The sequence below is a fragment of the Salmo salar genome, chromosome ssa02 (assembly GCF_905237065.1).
Source record: "Salmo salar chromosome ssa02, Ssal_v3.1, whole genome shotgun sequence".
NCBI classification, from domain to species: domain Eukaryota; kingdom Metazoa; phylum Chordata; class Actinopteri; order Salmoniformes; family Salmonidae; genus Salmo; species Salmo salar.
This window is the reverse complement of record NC_059443.1, coordinates 73,319,433-73,344,987: the sequence shown is the minus strand read 5'-3', so window position 1 is coordinate 73,344,987 and position 25,555 is coordinate 73,319,433. Positions and strand designations below refer to the sequence as shown.

Genomic DNA, 25,555 nt, shown 5'->3' with positions numbered 1-25,555 from the left:
ATCTGCACAGTTCCTCCTGTAAATTTATTTTTGTAAAATGTTCTGTGTAAATTGTTAAAAGTAGTCCTTGTGCATAGAGTTGTATGGTTTGTTAAACTATGAAATCAATGCTTTTTGTTTAGTATACATTTTAAAATGAAAAATCTGAATCTCAGTGTCATTCGGTTACTGTGGAATTGCCCAAATATGATCAGTTAAAATCTGTGACTAAGAGTTTTAAGAGGTCTCTTTAAAATACAAAAATATATATATTTCATATTTATATGTTTTATGAGGCTAGATACACTAATGTTGATTAAAACCCATTATGAGTTGAGACTGTTCCCTCTTTCTCCTTAGACTGTTCCCTCTCTCTCCTTAGACTGTTCCCACTCTCTCCTTACACTGTTCCCTCTATCTCCTTAGACTGTTCCCTCTCTCTCCTTAGACTGTTCCCTCTCTCTCCTTATACTGTTCCCTCTATCTCCTTAGACTGTTCCCTCTCTCTCCTTAGACTGTTCCCTCTCTCTCCTTCAACTGTTCCCTCTCTCTCCTTAGACTGTTCCCTCTCTCTCCTTCAACTGTTCCCTCTCTATCCTTCAACTGTTCCCCCTCTCTCTCCTTAGATTGTTCCCTCTCTCTCCCTCAACTGTTCCCTCTCTCTCCTTAGGCTGTTCCCTCTCTCTCCTTAGACTGTTCCCTCTCTCTCCTTCAACTGTTCCCTCTCTCTCCTTCAACTGTTCCCGCTCTCTCTTTAGACTCTTCCATCTCTCTCCTTCAACTGTTCCCTCTCTCTCTCCTTAGACTGTTCCCTCTCTCTCCTTCAACTGTTCCCTCTCTATCCTTCAACTGTTCCCACTCTCTCTCCTTAGATTGTTCCCTCTCTCTCCTTCAACTCTTCCCTCTCTCTCCTTAGACTGTTCCCCTCTCTCTCCTTAGACTGTTTTCTCTCTCTCCTTCAACTGTTCCCCTCTCTCTCCTTAGACTGTTCCCTCTCTCTCTCTCCTTCAACTGTTCCCTCTCTCTCCTTAGACTGTTCCCCCTCTCTCTCCTTAGACTGTTCTCTCTCTCCTTCAACTGTTCCCTCTCTCTCCTTTAACTGTTCCCTCTCTCTCTCCTTAGATTGTTCCCTCTCTCTCCTTCAACTGTTCCCTCTCTCTCCTTCAACTGTTCCCACTCTCTCCTTCAACTGTTCCCACTCTCTCCTTCAACTGTTCCCTCTCTTCTTCAACTGTTCCCTCTCTCTCCTTAGACTGTTCCCTCTCTCTCGTTCAACTGTTCTATCTCTCTGCTTAGACTGTTCCCTCTCCTTCAACTGTTCCCTCTCTCTCCTTCAACTGTTCCCCCTCTCTCTCCTTCGACTGTTCCCTCTCTCTCCTTAGACTGTTCCCTCTCTCTCTCCTTAGACTATTCCCTCTCCTTAGACTGTTCCCTCTCTCTCTGCTTAGACTGTTCCCTTTCTCTCTCCTTAGATTGTTCCCTCTCTCTCCTTCAACTGTTCCCTCTCTCCTTCAACTGTTCCCACTCTCTCCTTCAACTGTTCCCACTCTCTCCTTCAACTGTTCCCTCTCTTCTTCAACTGTTCCCTCTCTCTCCTTAGACTGTTCCCTCTCTCTCGTTCAACTGTTCTATCTCTCTGCTTAGACTGTTCCCTCTCCTTCAACTGTTCCCTCTCTATCCTTCAACTGTTCCCCCTCTCTCTCCTTAGATTGTTCCCTCTCTCTCCCTCAACTGTTCCCTCTCTCTCCTTAGGCTGTTCCCTCTCTCTCCTTAGACTGTTCCCTCTCTCTCCTTCAACTGTTCCCTCTCTCTCCTTAGACTGTTCCCTCTCTCTCTTCAGACTGTTCCATCTCTCTCCTTCAACTGTTCCCTCTCTCTCCTTCAACTGTTCCCACTCTCTCCTTGCAACTGTTCAGCCTCTCTTCTTCAACTGTTCCATCTCTCCTCCTGTAGAATGTTCTGCCTCTCTCTCGTTCAACTGTAATCTATCTCTTTGCTTAGTATACTGTTCCCTCTCCTTCGGAACTGTTCCCAAGTCTTCTGGTAGGTCTCCTTAAAATACAAAAATATGTTTATAGGCACTAGCTCTCTCGTTGAGACTGTTCCCTCTTTCTCCTTAGACTGTTCCCTCTCTCTCCTTAGACTGTTCCCACTCTCTCCTTACACTGTTCCCTCTATCTCCTTAGACTGTTCCCTCTCTCTCCTTAGACTGTTCCCTCTCTCTCCTTATACTGTTCCCTCTATCTCCTTAGACTGTTCCCTCTCTCTCCTTAGACTGTTCCCTCTCTCTCCTTCAACTGTTCCCTCTCTCTCCTTAGACTGTTCCCTCTCTCTCTCCTTAGACTGTTCTCTCTCTCTCCTTAGACTGTTCCCTCTCTCTCCTTAGACTGTTCCCTCTCTCTCCTTAGACTGTTCCCTCTCTCTCCCTCAACTGTTCCCTCTCTCTCCTTAGGCTGTTCCCTCTCTCTCCTTAGACTGTTCCTCTCTCTCCTTCAACTGTTCCCTCTCTCTCCTTCAACTGTTCCCGCTCTCTCTTTAGACTCTTCCATCTCTCTCCTTCAACTGTTCCCTCTCTCTCTCCTTAGACTGTTCCCTCTCTCTCCTTCAACTGTTCCCTCTCTCTCCTTCAACTGTTCACTCTCTCTCCTTCAACTGTTCCCTCTCTCTCCTTCAACTGTTCCCTCTCTCTCCTTCAACTGTTCCCTCTCTCTCCTTCAACTGTTCCCTCTCTCTCCTTAGACTGTTCCCTCTCTCTCCTTCAACTGTTCCCTCTCTATCCTTCAACTGTTCCCCCTCTCTCTCCTTAGATTGTTCCCTCTCTCTCCCTCAACTGTTCCCTCTCTCTCCTTAGGCTGTTCCCTCTCTCTCCTTAGACTGTTCCCTCTCTCTCCTTCAACTGTTCCCTCTCTCTCCTTCAACTGTTCCCGCTCTCTCTTTAGACTCTTCCATCTCTCTCCTTCAACTGTTCCCTCTCTCTCTCCTTAGACTGTTCCCTCTCTCTCCTTCAACTGTTCCCTCTCTATCCTTCAACTGTTCCCACTCTCTCTCCTTAGATTGTTCCCTCTCTCTCCTTCAACTCTTCCCTCTCTCTCCTTAGACTGTTCCCCCTCTCTCTCCTTAGACTGTTTTCTCTCTCTCCTTCAACTGTTCCCTCTCTCTCTCCTTAGACTGTTCCCTCTCTCTCTCTCCTTCAACTGTTCCCTCTCTCTCCTTAGACTGTTCCCCCTCTCTCTCCTTAGACTGTTCTCTCTCTCCTTCAACTGTTCCCTCTCTCTCCTTTAACTGTTCCCTCTCTCTCCTTAGACTGTTCCTCTCTCTCCTTCAACTGTTCCTCTCTCTCCTTCAACTGTTCCCACTCTCTCCTTCGACTGTTCCCACTCTCTCCTTCAACTGTTCCCTCTCTTCTTCAACTGTTCCCTCTCTCTCCTTAGACTGTTCCCTCTCTCTCGTTCAACTGTTCTATCTCTCTGCTTAGACTGTTCCCTCTCCTTCAACTGTTCCCTCTCTCTCCTTCAACTGTTCCCCTTCTCTCTCCTTCGACTGTTCCCTCTCTCTCCTTAGACTGTTCCTCTCTCTCTCCTTAGACTGTTCCCTCTCCTTAGACTGTTCCCTCTCTCTCTGCTTAGACTGTTCCCTTTCTCTCTCCTTAGATTGTTCCCTCTCTCTCCTTCAACTGTTCCCTCTCTCCTTCAACTGTTCCCACTCTCTCCTTCAACTGTTCCCACTCTCTCCTTCAACTGTTCCCTCTCTTCTTCAACTGTTCCCTCTCTCTCCTTAGACTGTTCCCTCTCTCTCGTTCAACTGTTCTATCTCTCTGCTTAGACTGTTCCCTCTCCTTCAACTGTTCCCTCTCTATCCTTCAACTGTTCCCCCTCTCTCTCCTTAGATTGTTCCCTCTCTCTCCCTCAACTGTTCCCTCTCTCTCCTTAGACTGTTCCCTCTCTCTCCTTCAACTGTTCCCTCTCTCTCCTTCAACTGTTCCCTCTCTCTCTCCTTAGACTGTTCCCTCTCTCTCCTTCAACTGTTCCCTCTCTATCCTTCAACTGTTCCCACTCTCTCTCCTTAGATTGTTCCCTCTCTCTCCTTCAACTCTTCCCTCTCTCTCCTTAGACTGTTCCCCCTCTCTCTCCTTAGACTGTTTTCTCTCTCTCCTTCAACTGTTCCCTCTCTCTCTCCTTAGACTGTTCCCTCTCTCTCTCTCCTTCAACTGTTCCCTCTCTCTCCTTAGACTGTTCCCCCTCTCTCTCCTTAGACTGTTCTCTCTCTCCTTCAACTGTTCCCTCTCTCTCCTTTAACTGTTCCCTCTCTCTCTCCTTAGATTGTTCCCTCTCTCTCCTTCAACTGTTCCCTCTCTCCTTCAACTGTTCCCACTCTCTCCTTCAACTGTTCCCACTCTCTCCTTCAACTGTTCCCTCTCTTCTTCAACTGTTCCCTCTCTCTCCTTAGACTGTTCCCTCTCTCTCGTTCAACTGTTCTATCTCTCTGCTTAGACTGTTCCCTCTCCTTCAACTGTTCCCTCTCTCTCCTTCAACTGTTCCCCTTCTCTCTCCTTCGACTGTTCCCTCTCTCTCCTTAGACTGTTCCCTCTCTCTCTCCTTAGACTATTCCCTCTCCTTAGACTGTTCCCTCTCTCTCTGCTTAGACTGTTCCCTTTCTCTCTCCTTAGATTGTTCCCTCTCTCTCCTTCAACTGTTCCCTCTCTCCTTCAACTGTTCCCACTCTCTCCTTCAACTGTTCCCACTCTCTCCTTCAACTGTTCCCTCTCTTCTTCAACTGTTCCCTCTCTCTCCTTAGACTGTTCCCTCTCTCTCGTTCAACTGTTCTATCTCTCTGCTTAGACTGTTCCCTCTCCTTCAACTGTTCCCTCTCTCTCCTTCAACTGTTCCCCTTCTCTCTCCTTCGACTGTTCCCTCTCTCTCCTTAGACTGTTCCCTCTCTCTCTCCTTAGACTATTCCCTCTCCTTAGACTGTTCCCTCTCTCTCTGCTTAGACTGTTCCCTCTCTCTCCTTAGACTGTTCCCTCTCTCTCTCCTTAGACTGTTCCCTCTCTCTCTCCTTAGATTGTTCCCTCTCTCTCCTTAGACTGTTCCCTCTCTCTCTCCTTAGACTGTTCCCTCTCTCTCCTTAGACTGTTCCTCTTCTCTCTCCTTAGACTGTTCCCTCTCTCTCCTTCAACTGTTCCCCTTCTCTCTCATTAGACTGTTCCCCCTCTCTCTCCTTAGACTGTTCCCTCTCTCTCCTTAGACTGTTCCCCCTCTCTCCTTAGACTGTTCCCCCTCTCTCCTTAGACTGTTCCCTCTCTGTCTCCTTAGACTGTTCCCTCTCTGTCTCCTTAGACTGTTCCCTCTCTCTATCTCCTTAGACTGTTCCCTCTATCTCCTTAGACTGTTCCCTCTCTCTCCTTAGACTGTTCCCTCTCTCTCTCCTTAGACTGTTCCCTCTCTCTCCTTAGACTGTTCCTCTTCTCTCTCCTTAGACTGTTCCCACTCTCTCCTTAGACTGTTCACTCTCCCTCCTTGGACTGTTCCCTCTCTCTCCTTAGACGGTTCCCTCTCTCTCCTTAGGCTGTTCCCTCTCTCTCCTTAGACTGTTCCCTCTCTCTCCTTAGGCTGTTCCCTCTCTCTCCTTAGACTGTTCACTCTCCCTCCTTAGACTGTTCCCTCTCTCTCCTTAGACGGTTCCCTCTCTCTCCTTAGGCTGTTCCCTCTCTCTCCTTAGACTGTTCCCTCTCTCCTTAGAGTTAGACCACATTCTCTGTAGCTCACTACTTGGAAAACATTACATATGCGGAGTATGTAGATTTATTTAGGCTGGGATATAATCAGATCAGATCTGGATCCACATCATAGAGCTCTCGACATTTAAAGGTCATTTCCGATTGAGCCGACATATGGAGCCTTTACCGTGGATGCAGTCTCCTGCGAACGTGGGAACGTTGATGCCGATAATGATGATGATGATGGTGATGATGGTGGTGATGATGGTGGTGGTGGTGATGATGATGGTGATGGTGGTGATGTTGATGATGCTGATGATGGTGGTGATGGTGATGATGATGATGGTGGTGATGATGATGATGGTGGTGGTGATGATGGTGGTGATGTTGATGATGATGATGTTGTTTAGGTGCTGGGAGAGGAACATCAACATGGGTTACTGGTGGATTATACGCTCTCCCATCCTGTTAGCTTACCTGGTGAGTTTACTCTTCTTTTCTTTCTCTCTCTCTCTCTCTCTCTCTCTCTCTCTCTCTCTCTCTCTCTCTCTCTCTCTCTCTCTCTCTCTCTCTCTCTCTCGCTCTCTCTCGCTCTCTCTCTCTCTCTCTCTCTCTCTCTCTCTCTCTCTCTCTCCCTCTCTCTCTCTCCCCTCTATCTTTCCCCCTCTCTCTCTTCCCCCCTCTCCCCCCCTCTCTCTCTTTCTCTCTCTCTCTTGCTCTCTCTCTCTCTTCCCCATCTCTCTCTCTCTTTCCCCCTCTCTTCCCCCCTCCCTCTCTCTCTCTCTCTCCCCCTCTCTCTCTCTCTCCCCTCTCTCTTTCCCCTCTCTCTCTTCCCCCCTCTCCCCCTCTCTCTCTTTCTCTCTCTCTCTTGCTCTCTCTCTCTCTCTCTTCCCCATCTCTCTCTCTCTTTTTCTCTCTCGCTCTCTCTCTTTCCCCCCTCTCTTCCCCCTCTCTCTCACTCTCTCTCACTCTCTTCCACTCTATCCATTGATCTCTAGAGTATTTCAACATGAGGTATTCTGACGTATTAAAGTGACTTAACTATCTGCATCAGCTTCTAGAGTATTTCAACATGAGGAATTATGATGCACAAACACTGATATATTATGTCCAGTAACTATAATATTGCATAAATCATAAATCTTAATTTGATTTATTAAATTCCAAAATTGTTACTATTTATTAGATATACTTTTTGATTACGTACATTCAGTGATCAAGTCTTAATGTTTAAAACGGTTATTTTACATCTTCAATTATTTGCTATTTTAACCCACTTCAGCAGGTATTGCTAAACGCATCGCTCATTCCACTAGCAGTCAGTGGAGGTAGGACTGCAAGCACTGTAAGATGCTGCTTGTTCCTCCTGCATGAAGGAAACATTACACCTCATAGCACAACTGAGTAATTACCCTCCAACATGAAGGAACCGTTACACCTCATAGCACAACTAACTGAGTAATTATCCTCCAACATGAAGGAACCATTACACCTCATAGCACAACTGAGTAATTACCCTCCAACATGAAGGAACCGTTACACCTCATAGCACAACTAACTGAGTAATTATCCTCCAACATGAAGGAACCGTTACACCTCATAGCACAACTGAGTAATTACCCTCCAACATGAAGGAACCGTTACACCTCATAGCACAACTGAGTAATTACCCTCCAACATGAAGGAACCGTTACACCTCATAGCACAACTGAGTAATTATCCTCCAACATGAAGGAACCATTACACCTCATAGTACAACTGAGTAATTATCCTCCAACATGAAGGAACCATTACACCTCATAGTACAACTAACTGAGTAATTATCCTCCAACATGAAGGAACCATTACACCTCATAGTAAAACTAACTGAGTAATTATCCTCCAACATGAAGGAACCATTACACCTCATAGTACAACTAACTGAGTAATTATCCTCCAACATGAAGGAACCATTGCACCTCATAGCACAACTAACTGAGTAATTATCCTCCAACATGAAGGAACCATTACACCTCATAGTACAACTAACTGAGTAATTATCCTCCAACATGAAGGAACCATTACACCTCATAGTACAACTAACTGAGTAATTATCCTCCAACATAAAGGAACCATTACACCTCATAGTACAACTAACTGAGTAATTATCCTCCAACATGAAGGAACCATTACACCTCATAGTACAACTGAGTAATTATCCTCCAACATGAAGGAACCATTACACCTCATAGTACAACTAACTGAGTAATTATCCTCCAACATGAAGGAACCATTACACCTCATAGCACAACTAACTGAGTAATTATAATGTAAAAAAAAGTATCATGAAGTCTAGAAATGCTGAATTACCCACAATCCTCTAAAAACAGAGCCACTTGGCAAGTTGTTGCAAAAACAATTATTATGTTTAGAGTGAAAATTGACTAAATTAGACCCAGTATATTACATTGAATATACATTTTCAATGTCATGTTTTTGAACACATTAAAATGAAGTTTTAAGGTAGTCAAATATTGACGTAAAACCAGAAACCTGCATTTTCATGTTAAAATCATAGATGTCGAGGGGTAATATTTACTTAGCGCCTGAATCATTTTTACAGTGACCATGTATGTTAGTAGAAGAAGTTATAGTTCTGGGAGACCCTACCTATAACATACACACACACACACACACACACAGACAGACAGACAGACAGACAGACAGACAGACAGACAGACAGACAGACAGACAGACAGACAGACAGACAGACAGACAGACAGACAGACAGACAGACAGACAGACAGACAGACAGACAGACAGACAGACAGACAGACAGACAGACAGACAGACAGACAGACTATAGAGAAGCAATTGGCTATGCTAATATTTAGGGTGGGCTTAATTTCTTTCTCCTTTTGTCTTTTTCTCGTTCTCTTTCTCAGATGAATTTCTTTATCTTCATCCGGATTATAAAGATCCTGATGTTGAAGCTCAAGGCCCATCAGATGAGATACACAGATTACAAGTTCAGGTGGTTGAGGACTACAAATCTCTCCATCCCATGTTCCCTTCTAAAGTCATGTGCTTGATATATTAACAGGTTATAAAGTTGTGTGTCTATTGTGTGGTTGGTCTCCTTTTATGACCCCAACTTTTCCTCTCGCACCTTCTGCCTCCTTCTTTCAATTTGATAACTCTCTATCTCTCGCCCTCTCCATCTCTCTCCTTCTCCTCCCCCTTTTCATTCTGTCGCCCTCCTCCCTTTTCTCTTTCTCTCTCCCTCTCTCTCACCTTCTCCCCCTTCTCTCTCTCCCTCATACTCTCTCCCCCCTTCTCTCTCTCCCTCATACCCTTCTCTCTCTGTCTCTCTTGCTCTCTCAGGCTGGCTAAATCCACTCTGACCCTCATCCCTCTGCTGGGTATTCACGCCATCCTCTTCACCTTAGTCATCGATGAGTCCGTCCCCAAAGGTTCCAAGATGCGTCTCATCCGCCTCTTCTACGACCTCCTCTTCAACTCCTTCCAGGTCAGGAGATCAAACTTACATCACTTCCTGTATGGGCATCATGGATGTGTTCCAAATGGCACCCTCTTCCCTATATAGTGCACTATATTTGGCCAGGGCCCACAGGACATTATTAAGACTGTGATGTGGTGTTATGTTGTGTCACCATGGTGATACGGTGTAATGCTGTCATAGAGGTGAAATAGGGCAGTAATAAGACTGTGATGTGGTGTTATGTTGTATTACCATGGTGATAAGGTGTAATGCTGTCATAGAGGTGAAATAGGGCAGTAATAAGACTGTGATGTGGTGTTATGTTGCATTACCATGGTGATAAGGTGTAATGCTGTCATATAGGTGAAATAGGGCAGTAATAAGACTGTGATGTGGTGTTATGTTGTATTACCATGGTGATAAGGTGTAACGCTGCCATAGAGGTGAAATAGGGCAGTAATAAGACTGTGATGTGGTGTTATGTTGTATTACCATGGTGATAAGGTGTAATGTTGTCATAGAGGTGAAATAGGGCAGTAATAAGACTGTGATGTGGTGTTATGTTGTATTACCATGGTGATAAGGTGTAATGCTGTCATAGAGGTGAAATAGGGCAGTAATAAGACTGTGATGTGGTGTTATGTTGTATTACCATGGTGATAAGGTGTAACGCTGTCATAGAGGTCAAATAGGGCAGTAATAAGACTGTGATGTGGTGTTATGTTGTATTACCATGGTGATAAGGTGTAACGCTGTCATAGAGGTGAAATAGTGCAGTAATAAGACTGTAATGTGAATATGAACATGTACATATGAATAGTGAGTAAATATTATTTTTGTTGTCTCTTGGTGTCTTTCCTATATATTTTTACATTTTATTTATTTAGGATTTCATGTAACATCTTATCTTGTTCCTGTCTATTAATCACTGGTGTAAAGTACTAAAGTAAAAATACTTTAAAGTACTACTTAAGTAGTTTTTTTGGTATCTTTACTTTACTATTCATATTTTTGACAACTTTTACTTTTACTCCATACATTTCCCCTAGCACCCAAAAGTACTCATTACATTCTGACAGGAAAATGGTCCAATTCACGCACTTGTCAAGAGAACATCCCTGGTCATCTACTGCCTCTGATCTGGTGGACTCACTAAACACAAATGATTTGTTTATAAATTATGTCTGAATGTGACCCTGGCTATTCGTAAATTAAAAAAATAAGAAAATGGTGCCGTCTGGTTTGCTAAATATAAGGAATTTGAAATGATTTATACTTTTACTTTTGATACGTAAGTATATTTTAGCAATTACATTTTCTTTTGATACTTAACTGTATTTGAAACCAAATACTTTTTTACTTTTACTCAAGTAGGATTTTACTGGGTGACTTTCACTTTTACTTGAGTCATTTTCCATTAAGTAATCTTTACTTTTACTCAAGTATGACAATTGGATACTTTTTCTACCACTGCTATTACTGTTCTGTACTTTGTCATGTATTTGTCTGATAAGGTGTTCTTAACCTCTCCCTCTCTACAGGGCCTACTGGTGGCCATCTTGTATTGTTTCGTCAACAAAGAGGTGAGTCTGAATCCCCTTTTCCCTCTCACTCCTCTCTCCCTCTCCCCCTCCCCCTCTCGCTCTTGTCTCCCCCCTCTTATAGAATCTTATCATTATCTGTCTTCATCTGCTCCTCTCTCTCTCTCTCTCTCTCTCTCTCTCCCTCTCTCTCTCTCTCTCTCTCTCTCTCTCTCTCTCTCTCTCTCTCTCTCTCTCTCTCTCTCTCTCTCTCTCTCTCTCTCTCTCTCTCTCTCTCTCTCTCTCTCTCTCTCTCTCTCTCTCTCCAGGTCCAGTCTGAGATGTTGAAAAAGTGGAAGAGGTGGAAGCTGGGTAAAGACATCGAGGAAGAGTACCGTCATACATACAGCCACTCGCCGCACGTCAAGAGCGGTAGCATCGTCACCGGCAACATGGCCGGTGTCCAAGACAACGGCAGCAACCCTAAAGACTCACAGTTAACCCCCAACCCCGACTACGACCCAGATCCTAACCCTGCCTCAACCTCCATCACCCCCAATGAGAGCAGTAGATTGGTGGGGTCCAGCCACAACAGGACGGATAAAGCAAAGACTCAATCCTCCCTGCAGTGTCCCTCCACACCACACGGTGGCACTAACAACTGCAGCACTCTGATGGAGAACATTTGTCTGGAGGAGAGGGCACAGAGTTATGCACGCCCAGAGGAGGGCGCAGAAAGCAACTTCTGACCAACGGGGGAAGACCATCCCCGGCCTATGGATTGATTGATTGGTTGATTGATAGATTGCTAAAGTGTTCGGGTGTAGAAAGAGACAACACACCTACTGGAGGGGACCGTTAATGCACTGCAGGTCCAGATCCTATGGATTGATTGATTGGTTGATTGATTGATTGGTAGATTGAGTGATTGGTTGACTGCAGGTCCAGAAGACTTGATGGTCTGAAAATATGAACCATTTTCATGTTGGTTTTTCTGTGACCATATTCTGACCACACGGGATTGACCACATTCCCCACTGTGTTCAGGACCTCAAGGAAATCTCTTCGTTGACCACGAACATTACAGTTGACGAGGACTACTGCTAAAGGAAAACTAGCAGGCCTGCTAGCTGTGTCCATGTGTACGACCGCTAACCAAACGCTACCCTCGCTCAACAACTCCCTGGCTATGCTCCGATTCTCCTCCCTTTTCTAGAAGTGTGCACTAGCACCCCCGTCAATCATTTAAAACATAGGATTGGTGTAGCTTCACATTGGCTGGAGGTAATTACCCACCATTTTCAAAATCATGTGTTCTTGTTCTCTACTGCTACTGAGAGCTTCACTTATCCTCTATGTCTTTGTGGATGTGGCCCAAATGGAGCCCTATTCCCTATCTAGTGCACTACTTTAGACCAGAACCCTATTCCCTATATAGTTTACTACTTTGGACCAGAACCCTATTCCCTATACAGTGCACTACTTTATACCAGAACCCTATTGTAGTACACTACTTTAGACCAGAGCCCTATTCCCTATATAGTGCACTACTTTAGACCGGAACCCTATTCCCTATATAGTGCACTACTTTTGACCATAGTGCATAGAGTGCCATTTGAAAGCTCAGCGCTGTGGTACAGTATGACCCTCAGCAGCCACCGTACTTCACTGTTGGCCAGCACAGTTTAGTTTAGTTCAGCATGTTCCTACCAAATCACCCATGGAGACATCTTGTTGATAACATCTTGCATAACTAAACCATTTATATTATAGATCTAATCCGTGTCAAAATAAGTGACATTTACACAGATTTACACACACGCACACACACACACACACACACACACACACACACACACACACACACGTTCCTCCCAGAGCGTTCTATCTCTGCCCTCTCAGGCCAGGACAGGACTAGATCAGAACACCCCAGAGAACAGACTCAGCTGTGGAACAACGGGACATTCCAGATTGTTGCCAGGTCTGTCTGGCATTCTGACAGACATTTCTGGAACCCCCGAGGATTATGGGACTGTGGAGGACTGGACCTCTCACCGTCTCTCTGAGAGGATTATGGGTAGTTTGTTTGGGTGCAATTTTTTTGGGAGGGAATATTGAGTTTCACCATGAACTGTTGGCCCCATTTGAGTGGACAGACAGAGTAACAGACAGACAGAGTAACAGACAGACTCACAGACAGACTGTATAAAATGTAAGTTATTCAGGTTCTATAAGGACAGCCAACCTACCGACCACCAATCAGACATAAGGATGCATCATACCAGCTCTTACCTCCAGGGGGACTATAAGGGATGGGGTACACCCCTCCCCCCTTTGCCCTCTTCCTCTTTTCGTTGACCCGACATATTCTGTCAGAATGTCTGTATCGTTGTGGACTAGCGCTATGGACTAATGGAGACATTACAATGTCTGTACATATAGATGGTGAAGATACAAGGTTTTCTGTTTTTGTGGATGTTTTATTCTGTGACCTCACCGTGCAGGAAAACCTCTAGATCGTAGGTCCGGGAGAAACTCCTATGCTTGTGATCTATCCCAGCGTTTCTCAGACTAATCAGAGCTTGATGATGCAAAAGGCTAATACCCAATAGGCTGATCTGTCCTCGCTGAACCCACGTACAGTGCGTGAGGTCTAGAGCGTCGTCATCATGAGTAGGGCCTGTATTCACAAAGCATCTCCTGAGTGGCGCAGTGGTCTAAGGCACTGTATCTCAGTGCCAGACGCATCACTACAGACACTCTGGTTCGAATCCAGGCTGTATCACAACTGGCTGTGATTGGGAGTCCCATAGGGCGGCACACAATTGGCTCAGCGTCGTCCCAGTTTGGCCTGGGGTAGGCCTTCATTGTAAATAAGAATTTGTTCTTAACTGACTTGCCTAGTTAAATAAAGGTTTAATTTCAGAGTATGAATGCTGATCTACAATCAGGTCGTCCATGTAATCTTATGTGTTATGTTCTGAAAGGCAAACCTGATTCTAGATCAACACTCCTGCTCCTATTCTTAGACGTATTGTGAATACGGGCCCTGGATAGGTCCCATGGGCAGGGTAATCTCCTGTCTCTAGCCTACTCATGACGTGATATCTCCATCATGTGTAGAATGTACATACCAAGTTGTAAATCAGAGAAGAACAGGAATGAAGTATGTTGTTCTGTGTTCCGTTAGAAGTCAACAACATGATTCGAAAGATTCTACTGATTAAAAGAGAAGATGACCAACTGACCATCAAGACTGTTCTCTTTCTTGCAGCATCCCAAAGGTCACCTTATTCCCTATATAGTGCACTACTTTTGACACAGAGCCCTATTCCCTATATAGTACACTATTTTTGACTAGAACCATATTCCCTATATAGTGCAGTACTTTTGACACCGAGCCCTATTCCCTATATAGTGCACTATTTTTGACTAGAACCATATTCCCTATATAGTGCACTACTTTTGACACCAAGCCCTATTCCCTATATAGTGCACTACTTTTGGCACAGAGCCCTATTCCCTATATAGTGCACTACTTTTGGCACAGAGCCCTATTCCCTATATAGTGCACTACTTTTGACACCGAGCCCTATTCCCTATATAGTGCACTATTTTTGGCACAGAGCCTATTCCCTATATAGTGCACTACTTTAGACCAGGGCCCTATGGGCTATAGTGAAGAGGGTTCCATTTGGGACACAACTTCTGTCATCAGGTGGTTTAATTAAACAAAGGCTTGAACACCAATCAGTTGTTTGCATGTACACGTACGTATCATTCTACACAATTATTTCACCAAGTATTCACCAATGATTGATTGATTATTTCCTCCGAGGTCCTCATCACAATGCTATTATAATGGTCTCAATGTGGTGGAATGAAAACCTGCTTTGTTCTTTCTATGTGTCCGCGGTTTACTTCGCCTGAAGAGGAAGACGAGCAGGACTTTATTGTCCAAGCCCACTGGGCACACACTGGTTCAGTGAAATGACTTGAATTAACATCTGTGCACTCTGGGAACATACAGTACTGCTTTATCCCGAACCCTCTGACCTTCTGATCAGTTTATCACGTATTATCATCATTAACATGTTGTTCAGCAGTCTGTCCTTTCTAGCTGTTGGCAGCTAGCCGCCTCTATTACCGCGGTACTGCTGAGGAGAAATCAAGAGACAAGACAGACCATGAATGTCATTTGTCAACGTCAATATTTTCCTGGAAAGAAGAAAGAAGGAAAGAAGATAAAAGAGAAGAAAGAAAAAAACGTGGCATTTCCAAAGAGCACGTTGTGACGCGCGCTGACAATCTCACTGGCGACACCTTAGAACAGTGACAGACAGTGTCGTTATGGACCCAAAATCCTCTCCAAACTTCAGAGGAATGACAGAATTCTAACCTAATAGCACTTCAGTCTGACTCCATATCAGGTGTCTTTAGATGCGAGAGGCCCTGTTTGTCTCTGACGGATCTAGCCAGGTAGTAAGCCAGGCATCACCAGTCCCAGAGACTAATGTACACCTGTCTGAAATAAACCCTCATTAATAATGTCTACACACTACGGTCTGATTCTAGACGTCAGAGTTCTAGCATTACATGAACCCAGTCACTTAAAAGCGGAGGGATCCAGTTGGAAACACAAGCAGCATACCACTTCTAAATGATGAAAGTGGTCGATCAAAGATTTAGTCTACAAACAAAGAATGTATTTTCTCAAATCAATGAATAGATGTTTTACTCACAAATGAATTAGCACTCAAACAATAACAGTGTACATGAAGGACATGATGCTAAATAAAGCTGACTAAATGACTGTCACCAATAAGAGAGGGGAATAACCCTGAACAAAAAGACTGTTTTTCTGTACACACAGGAAGCTTGGAAACAAGATCTCAATTAACCAAAGGAGACACAGTCCGTTTATTAACCATGACAAACGGAAATGTCGCATTACTTTGCACTTTTCTGGGGAAAACAAAAAGGATCGAACATCCTACTGGGATTCCAGTGGAGGCTGCTGAAGGGAGGACGGCTCATAATAATGGCTGGAACGGAGCCAGTGGAATGGCATCAAACAACTAGAAACCATGTGTTTAATGTATTTGATACCATTCCACTGATTCTGCTCCAGTCATTACCATGAGCCCATCCTCCCCAAATAAGATGCCACCAACCTCCTGTGTCAGATTGTAATCTAATCAAACCAAACTCAATTTGAATGTTGCGACCGGACAACAGAAATGTGCCTCAGGAGGGCTGGGGTTGTCACTAGTTACCACAGCCACAAAGTCATAAACCCCACCTATTTCTACCATTTCTCTTCTTCAAATCAGATTTTAAACCTAACCCTTACCTCAACCCTAACCTTAATCACACTGCTAACTTTATGTCTTAACCTGACCTTAAATTAAGACCAAATAGCCCATTTTTGTTTTCATACATTTTTACTATATAGCCAATTTTGACTTTGTGGCTGTGGTAACTAGTGGAAACCGAGGGATGGAGGTGCAAGCAAGGCTGTGCCTGGCTCTTTGATGTGGTAGAACATGGTCAGTTCTCTAGATAACACAATACAATGTGACTGATAACATGCTGTGCTCCCACGCCAGCAAGTCGCTGATGCTGTCGCCATCACAGAGTCCTATATCACCTCACCACTACAACAGTCTCCATCACAGAGTCCTGTGTGTGTGTGTGTGTGTGTGTGTGTGTGTGTGTGTGTGTGTGTGTGTGTGTGTGTGTGTGTGTGTGTGTGTGTGTGTGTACAGTGGGGGTGGAACATTACAGCCCCATCAGACTCAGTAACAGAACAGCCACCAGTGTTCTTAAAATCCAGGACCAGGTTCTATCACCACGGTAACACTGGTCATTCAGACCCTCCACTCTCCCTTCCCACCCATGTAGAATATAGATATTGTAGAATATAGATATTGTAAAAAAATAGTTTTATCCCTCTGTCCTCTCTTCTCAAATGAGTTCCCCCTCTCTTCTCTCACCCAAATTAATTCACCCTCTTTCTACCCAAATAAATGCACCTAAATTACTTCCCCCCCACTTTCTGTCCTCTCTTCTCAAAATGAGTTTCAGCCCTCTGTCCTCTCTTCTCAAAATGAGTTTCAGCCCTCTGTCCTCTCTTCTCAAAATGAGTTTCAGCCCTCTGTCCTCTCTTCTCAAAATGAGTTTCAGCCCTCTGTCCTCTCTTCTCAAAATGAGTTTCAGCCCTCTGTCCTCTCTTCTCAAAATGAGTTTCAGCCCTCTGTCCTCTCTTCTCAAAATGAGTTTCAGCCCTCTGTCCTCTCTTCTCAAAATGAGTTTTACCCCTCTGTCCTCTCTTCTCAAAATGAGTTTTACCCCTCTGTCCTCTCTTCTCAAAATGAGTTTCAGCCCTCTGTCCTCTCTTCTCAAAATGAGTTTCAGCCCTCTGTCCTCTCTTCTCAAAATGAGTTTCAGCCCTCTGTCCTCTCTTCTCAAAATGAGTTTCAGCCCTCTGTCCTCTCTTCTCAAAATGAGTTTCAGCCCTCTGTCCTCTCTTCTCAAAATGAGTTTCAGCCCTCTGTCCTCTCTTCTCAAAATGAGTTTTAGCCCTCTGTCCTCTCTTCTCAAAATGAGTTTTAGCCCTCTGTCCTCTCTTCTCAAAATGAGTTTCAGCCCTCTGTCCTCTCTTTTCAAAATGAGTTTTACCCCTCTGTCCTCTCTTCTCAAAATTTGTTTTAACCCTCTGTCCTCTCTTCTCAAAATTTGTTTTAACCCTCTGTACTCTCTTCTCAAAATTTGTTTTAACCCTCTGTACTCTCTTCTCAAAATGTGTTTTAACCCTCTGTACTCTCTTCTCAAAATTTGTTTTAACCCTCTGTACTCTCTTCTCAAAATTTGTTTTAACCCTCTGTACTCTCTTCTCAAAATTTGTTTTAACCCTCTGTACTCTCTTCTCAAAATTTGTTTTAACCCTCTGTACTCTCTTCTCAAAATTTGTTTTAACCCTCTGTCCTCTATTTTCAAATGAGTTCACCCGCTCTTCTCTCTACCCAAATAAATGCACCTAAAATACTTTCCCCCTGATTTCTATCCTCTCCTCTTAAATTTGTTTAAAACCCTCCATCTTCAAATGACTGTCTTTTTTCAAAAACTATTTTACACCCACAGTGACCTTCAGTGTGATGATGTTGTTCTCTTGAGACAAGATGTTGTTCATTGTGACATCACCCCGCCCCACTGTTCTCCTGTATTCTGAGCTGCAGTAGTTGCTGTGTGTTCTGTCTGTGCATTATGACGTCATGGCTGTGTGTTCTGTTGTGAATCAGACAGTAGTGAATGAGCCCAGAGTGTTGTTGTTTGAGCCTTTAAGGCCTGATTAATCCACTGCTCTTATCTGGACTCTGCCACTCTGCTCTGTTTCAACATTGAAACAAGACCCCATTCATCTTAAACCACATGTGTACCCTGTTCACAGACACGCACACACACACACTCACGCACAGTCCATCCATCTGGAGCTGTATGTGTTCAGTGTTCACAGGGTTTCTTCAGTGTTTAGTCAGCGTTTAAATTGATGACCAAAACTTTGGTTAACCCCACATTTCCAGGTCAGCTCCCTACTTAATCATTGTGTGATGGGTGTGTAAGTGTGTGTGTGTGTGCGCCTGCGTCTGTGTGAGTGTGTGTGTCTGTGTGTGTGTGTGTGTGTGTGTGTGTGTGTGTGTGTGTGTGTGTGTGTGTGTGTGTGTGTGTGTGTTTGACTGATTGAGTCTGTGTGTGTGTGTGTCTGAGTCTGTGTGTGTGTGTGTGTGTGTGTGTGTGTGTGTGTGTGTGTGTGTGTGTGTGTGTGTGTGTGTGTGTGTGTGTGTGTGTGTGTGTGTGTGTGTGTGTGAGAGAGAGAGAGAGTCTGTGTGTGTGTGTGTGTGTGTGTGTGTGTGTGTGTGTGTGTGTGTGTGTGTGTGTGTGTGTGTGTGTGTGTGTGTGTGTGTGTGTGTGTGTGTATGTGTGTGTATGTGTGTGAACCTACATCCCCATTTAGAGGGGGAGAAGTGGTTAAGAACCACATGGGGAACGTTCTACCTCTAACCTCTCCTCCCTTTCTGCATCCTTTGATTTTCTCTGTCCCCTATCCTCCAGGCCGGCTCGGTCCTTCCCTCCTGCTCCGTGGCTCGACGACTCACTACGAGCTCACAGAACAGGGCTCCGGGCAGCCGAGCGGAAATGGAGGAAAACTCGCCTCCTGCGGACCTGGCATCCTTTCACTCCCTCCTCTCTACATTCTCCTCTTCTATCTCTGCTGCTAAAGCCACTTTCTACCACTCTAAATTCCAAGCATCTGCCTCTAACCCCAGGAAGCTCTTTGCTACCTTCTCCTCCCTCCTGAATCCTCCTCCCCCTCCCCCCCCCCTCCTCCCTCTCTGCGGATGACTTCGTCAACCATTTTGAAAAGAAGGTTGACGATATCCGATTCTCGTTTGCTAAGTCAAACGACACCGCTGGTCCTGCTCACACTGCCCTACCCTGTGCTTTGACCTCTTTCTCCGCTCTCTCTCCAGATGAAATCTCGCGTCTTGTGACGGCCGGCCGCCCAACAACCTGCCCACTTGACCCTATCCCCTCCTCTCTTCTCCAGACCATTTCCGGAGACCTTCTCCCCTACCTCACCTCGCTCATCAACTCATCCTTGACCGCTGGCTACGTCCCTTCCGTCTTCAAGAGAGCGAGAGTTGCACCCCTTCTGAAAAAACCTACACTTGATCCCTCCGATGTCAACAACTACAGACCAGTATCCCTTCTTTCTTTTCTCTCCAAAACTCTTGAACGTGCCGTCCTTGGCCAGCTCTCCTGCTGTCTCTCTCAGAATGACCTTCTTGATCCTAATCAGTCAGGTTTCAAGACTGGGCATTCAACTGAGACTGCTTTTCTCTGTGTCACGGAGGCTCTCCGCACTGCTAAAGCTAACTCTCTCTCCTCTGCTCTCATCCTTCTAGACCTATCTGCTGCCTTTGATACTGTGAACCATCAGATCCTCCTCTCCACCCTCTCTGAGTTGGGCATCTCCGGCGCGGCCCACGCTTGGATTGCGTCCTACCTGACAGGTCGCTTCTACCAGGTGGTGTGGCGAGAATCTGTCTCCGCACCATGCGCTATCACCACTGGTGTCCCCCAGGGCTCTGTTCTAGGCCCTCTCCTATTCTCGCTATACACCAAGTCACTTGGCTCTGTCATATCCTCACATGGTCTCTCCTATCATTGCTATGCAGACGACACACAATTAATCTTCTCCTTTCCCCCTTCTGATAACCAGGCGGCGAATCGCATCTCTGCATGTCTGTCAGACATATCAGTGTGGATGACGGATCACCACCTCAAGCTGAACCTCGGCAAGACGGAGCTGCTCTTCCTCCCGGGGAAGGACTGCCCGTTCCATGATCTCGCCATCACGGTTGACAACTCCCTTGTGTCCTCCCCCCAGAGTGCTAAGAACCTTGGCGTGATCCTGGACAACACCCTGTCGTTCTCCACTAACATCAAGGCGGTGACCCGATCCTGTAGGTTCATGCTCTACAACATTCGCAGAGTACGACCCTGCCTCACACAGGAAGCGGCGCAGGTCCTAATCCAGGCACTTGTCATCTCCCGTCTGGATTACTGCAACTCGCTGTTGGCTGGGCTCCCTGCCTGTGCCATTAAACCCCTACAACTCATCCAGAACGCCGCAGCCCGTCTGGTGTTCAACCTTCCCAAGTTCTCTCACGTCACCCCGCTCCTCCGCTCTCTCCACTGGCTTCCAGTTGAAGCTCGCATCCGCTACAAGACCATGGTGATTGCCTACGGAGCTGTGAAGGGAACGGCACCTCCATACCTTCAGGCTCTGATCAGGCCCTACACCCAAACAAGGGCACTGCGTTCATCCACCTCTGGCCTGCTGGCCCCCTACCTCTGAGGAAGCACAGTTCCCGCTCAGCCCAGTCAAAACTGTTCGCTGCTCTGGCACCCCAATGGTGGAACAAGCTCCCTCACGACGCCAGGACAGCGGAGTCAATCACCACCTTCCGGAGACACCTGAAACCCCACCTCTTTAAGGAATACCTAGGATAGGATAAAGTAATCCTTCTAACCCCCCCCCTTAAAAGATTTAGATGCACTATTGTAAAGAGGTTGTTCCACTGGATATCATAAGGTGAATGCACCAATTTGTAAGTCGCTCTGGATAAGAGCGTCTGCTAAATGACTTAAATGTAAATGTAATGTAAATGTTCTACGGTTGCCTAGCGCCAGCTGAGATCAAAGCTATAGTCCTCCTACCCATTGATACAGTAGCACTTTGACCCTCATATCATACCTAGTCCCAAATGGCACCCTATTCCCTACATAGTGCACTACCTTTGACCAGATGGGCCCTGTCCAAAAGTATTATATGGGGAATAGGGTGTCAGTTGTGACACAGCCTGTGTCTTTTCAGAAGGAGAGAGTAACCTGACAGTTCTCTATGTGGGTTTCCTGTGGCAGTCTGAACAGTGATAGACATCCTTGAGTTAGCAGTGAGAGTGTGTACAACTGTCCTCCTCTTCACTTAATCCTCACCATTCCCTGACTGACTAGTACATGTACATGAAAACTATAATGTGGAGAGAGAGAGAGAGAGGAGAGAGAGAGAGAGAGAGAGAGAGAGAGGGGGAGGGAAAGAGGGAGGGAAAGAGGCAGGGAAAGAGGGAGAGAGAGAGAGAGGGAAAGAGAGGGAAAGAGAGGGAGGGAAAGAGGGAAAGAGAGGGAAAGAGAGGGAGAGAGAGAGGGAAAGAGAGAGGGAAAGAGAGGGGGAAAGAGAGAGGGGAGAGAGAGAGAGAGAGAGAGAGAGAGAGGGAAAGAGAGAGGGAGAGAGAGAGAAAGAGAGTGGGAAAGAGAGAGGGAGAGAGAGAGGGAGAGAGAGAGGGAGAGGGAAAGAGAGAAAGAGAGGGAAAGAGAGGGAAAGAGAGGGAAAGAGAGGGGGAAAGAGAGAGAGAGAGAGGGGAAAGAGAGAGAGAGGGAAAGAGAGAGGGGGTGAAGGGAGGTGAGAGAGGGGGAAGGGGTAGAGGAAAGGGGAAAGGGGGAGAGAGAGAGGTGAAAAGACAGAGAAATGGATAGAGGGAAGAAGAGAGAGAGAGAAAGGAGGAAGAGCGAGAGAGAAAGAGAGAGAGGTGGGTGGGTGGGTAAAGAGGGAATGATTCTTAATTAAAGGAGTCATATGCTGCCATCGTCTCAACAATATGGATTCATTGATGACTGTGTGTGTGTGTGTGTGTGTGTGTGTGTGTGTGTGTGTGTGTGTGTGTGTGTGTGTGTGTGTGTGTGTGTGTGTGTGTGTGTGTCCATCACTTGAATGACATTTCCCCATTGAAACTAGTTCATTAAATGTTGATAGTTGCATTAAATGGGCTCAGTGGTACTCTCAGTGGGAACGTCATACATAGCCAAGCTATTGTTTTTTACGATACCAGAATTTTGGCTTCAAAACCGATATCATCACGATACTCGATACGAAAAGGATACCAAATCTATACTACATATTAGCCAATTAGTTTTGGGTGATAATCAGCTTTGAAATCAGCATATTTTGCATTATGGTTCGCATATTATCACAAACAAGGTAATAAATCAAATCAAATCAAATTGTATTTGTCACATGCGCCAAATACAACAGCTGTAGACCTTACAGTGAAATGCTTACTTACAAGCCCTTAACCAACGATGCAGTTATAAGAAAATACCTAAAAAAATACAAAATGTAAAAGAAGGAGATAAGAAAAACAAATAATTTAAGATCAGCAGTAAATAACAATATCGGGGCTATTTACAGGGAGTACCGGTACAGAGTCAATATGTCAATGTGAGGGGGCACCGGTGTCGAGGTAATTGAGATAATTATGTACATGCAGGTTGTTAAAGTGGCTTTGCATAGACAATAACAGAGAGTAGCAGCAGCGTATGGCGGGGTAGCCATTTAGTCTGGGTAGCCATTTGATTAGCTGTTCAGGAGTCTTATGGCTTAGGGGTAGAAGGTGTTTAGAAGCCTCTTGGACCTAGACTTGGCGCTCCGGTACCGCTTACCGTGCAGTAGCAGAGAGAACAGTCTATGATTAGGGTGGCTGGAGTATGACGGTTTTTAGGGCCTTCCTCCGACACCGCCTGGTATAGAGGTCCTGGATGGCAGGAAGCTTGGCCCGGTGATGGCCCGTACGCACTACCCTCTGTACTGCCTTGCGGTCAGAGGCCGAGCAGTTGCCATACCAGGCAGTGATGCAACCCGTCAGGATGCTCTCGATGGTGCAGCTGTAAAATCTTTTGAGGATCTAAGGACCCATGCTAAATCTTTCAGTCTCCTGAGGGGGAATAGGTCTTGTCGTGCCCTCTTCACGACTGTCTTGGTGTGCTTGGACCATGTTAGTTTGTTGTTGATGTGGACACCAAGGAACTTGAAGCTCTCAACTTGCTCCACGACAGCCCTGTCGATGAGAATGGGGGCATGCTCGGTCCTCCTTTTCATGTAGTCCACTATCATCTCCTTTGTCTTGATCACGTTGAGGGAGAGGTTGTTGTCCTTGCACCACACGGTCAGGTCTCTGACCTCCTCCCTATAGGCTGTCTCATCATTGTCGGTGATCTCATCGTTGTCGGTGCTGAACACTCGTGTTATCAGCAAACTTAATGATGGTGTTGGAGTTGTGCCTGGCCATGCAGTCATGAGTGAACAGGAGGGGACTGAGCACGCACCCCTGAGGGGCCCCCTTGTTGAGGATCAGCGTGGCGGATGTGTTGTTACCTACCCTTACCACCTGGGGGCGGCCCGTCAGGAAGTCCAGGATACAGTTGCAGACGGAGCTGTTTATTCCCAGGGTCCTTAGCTTAGTGATGAGCGTTGAGGGCACTATGGTGTTGAACGCTGAGCTGCAGTCAATGAATATCATTCTCACATAGGTGTTCCTTTTGTCCAGGAGTTTCTGGGATAGTGGTGTTGATGTGAGCCTGACCAGCCTTTCAAAGCATTTAATGGCTACAGTAGTGAGTGCAATGGGTCGGTAGTCATATAGGCATGTTACCTTAGTGTTGGGCACAGGGACTATGGTGGTCTGCTTGAAACATGTTGGTGTTACAGACTCAGACAGGGAGAGGTTGAATATTTCAGTGAAGACCTTTGCCAGTTGGCCAGAGCATGCTCGGAGTACACGTCTTGGTAATCCATCTGGCCCAGTGGCCTTGTGAATATTAAAGGTCTTACTCACATTGGCTGTGGAGAGCGTGATCACACAGTCATCCGGAACAGTTGATGCTCTCATGCATGTTTCAGTGGTCCTTGACTCAAAGTGAGCATAGAAGTTATTTAGCTCATCTGGTGTCACTGGGCAGCTCTCAGCGTGCTTTCCTTCGTAGTTTGCAAGCCCTGCCACATTCGACTACCGTCCGAGCCGGTGTAGTACGATTCAGTCTTAGTCCTGTATTGACGCTTTGCCTGTTTGATGGTTCGTCGAAGACATAGCAGGATTTCTTATAAGCTTTCAGGTTAGAGTCCCGCTCCTTGAAAGTGGCAAATCTACCCTTTAGCTCAGTGCGAATGTTGTCTGTAATCCATGGTTTCTGGTTGGGGTATGTACGTACAGTCACTGTAGTTGATGACGTCCTCGATGTACTTATTGATAAAGTCAGTGACTGATGTGGTGTACTCCTCAATGCGATCGGAAGAATCCCGGAACATATTCCAGTCTGTGATAGCAAAACAGTCCTGTTGTTTAGCATCTGCTTCATCTGACCACTTTTTTTATAGACCGAGTCACTGGTGCCTCCTGCTTAAAATGTTGCTTGTAAGCAGGAATCAGGAGGATAGAGCTATGGTCAGATTTGACAAATGGAGGGCGAGGGAGAGCTTTGTACGCGTGTCTGTGTGTGGAGTAGAGGTGGTCTAGAATTTTTTTCTCCTCTGGTTGCACATTTAATTAAGATGTTGATAGAAATTCGGTAAAACTGATTTTAAGTGTCCCTGCATTCAAGTCACCGGCCACTAGGAGCGCCGCCTCTGGATGAGCGTTTTCCTGTTTGCTTATGGCGGAATACAGCTCATTGAGTGCGGTTTTAGTTCCGACTTCGCTCTGTGGTGGTATTGTAGACAGCTACGAAAAATACAAATGAAAACTCTCTGGGTAAATAGTGTGGTCTACAGCTTATCATAAGGTACACTACCTTAGGCGAGCAAAACTTTGAGACTTCCTTAGATATCGTGTACCAGCTCTTGTTTCCATAAATGCATAGGCCCCAGCCCCATGTCTTACCAGAGGCTGCTGTTCTGTCTTGCTGATAGAGTGTATAACCCACCAGCTCTATGTTCTTAATGTCGTCATTCACCAAAGACTCGGCGAAGCATAAAATATGACAGTTTTTATTGTCCCGTTGGTAGGATATACGTGCTTTCAGTTCATCCCATTTATTTTCCAGCGATTGAACGTTAGCTAACAGGACAGAAGGCAAGGGCAGATTAGCCTCTTGTCGCCGGGTCCTCACATGGCACCCTGATCTTTTGCTCGAAATCTCAGTTTCCTTCACCAGCGAATCACAGGGATCGGTGCCTGGTTGGGTGTCAACAGTGTATCCCTCGCGTCCGACTCATTGAAGAAAAACGCTTCGTGCAGTTTGAGGTGAGCAATCCCAGTTCTGATGTTTAGAAGCTCTTTTCGGTCATAGGAGACGGTAACAGCTACATTATTTACAAAACAAGTTAAGAACAACGCAAAAAAAACTAACAAAATAGCATGATTGGTTGAGGGCCGATTATGGGTAATGAAATGATGCTAGCTTGTGCTGTAAGCTGGCAAAGGAAATTAGCCTACAAAACTGGGAGCTACCGGTTTATCTTCT

At 45.6% G+C, this 25,555-nt stretch overlaps 1 protein-coding gene across 4 annotated transcripts in view; it reads left to right on the top strand.

Annotated features, from left to right (window-relative positions):
• Nucleotides 1-13,944, top strand: part of LOC123730972 (glucagon receptor) — a 57,420-nt gene extending 43,476 nt beyond the window's left edge. For all 4 annotated transcript variants that reach the window (XM_045709759.1, XM_045709764.1, XM_045709757.1 and 1 more), the window contains 5 exons: nt 6,106-6,175; nt 8,620-8,708; nt 9,059-9,203; nt 10,718-10,759; nt 11,026-13,944. In XM_045709759.1, the coding sequence (XP_045565715.1) occupies nt 6,106-6,175; nt 8,620-8,708; nt 9,059-9,203; nt 10,718-10,759; nt 11,026-11,445 (766 nt within the window). In that variant the 3' untranslated portion in view covers nt 11,446-13,944. The remainder of the gene's footprint in view (nt 1-6,105; nt 6,176-8,619; nt 8,709-9,058; nt 9,204-10,717; nt 10,760-11,025) is intronic.
• The last annotated feature ends 11,611 nt before the right edge of the window (nt 13,945-25,555 follow it).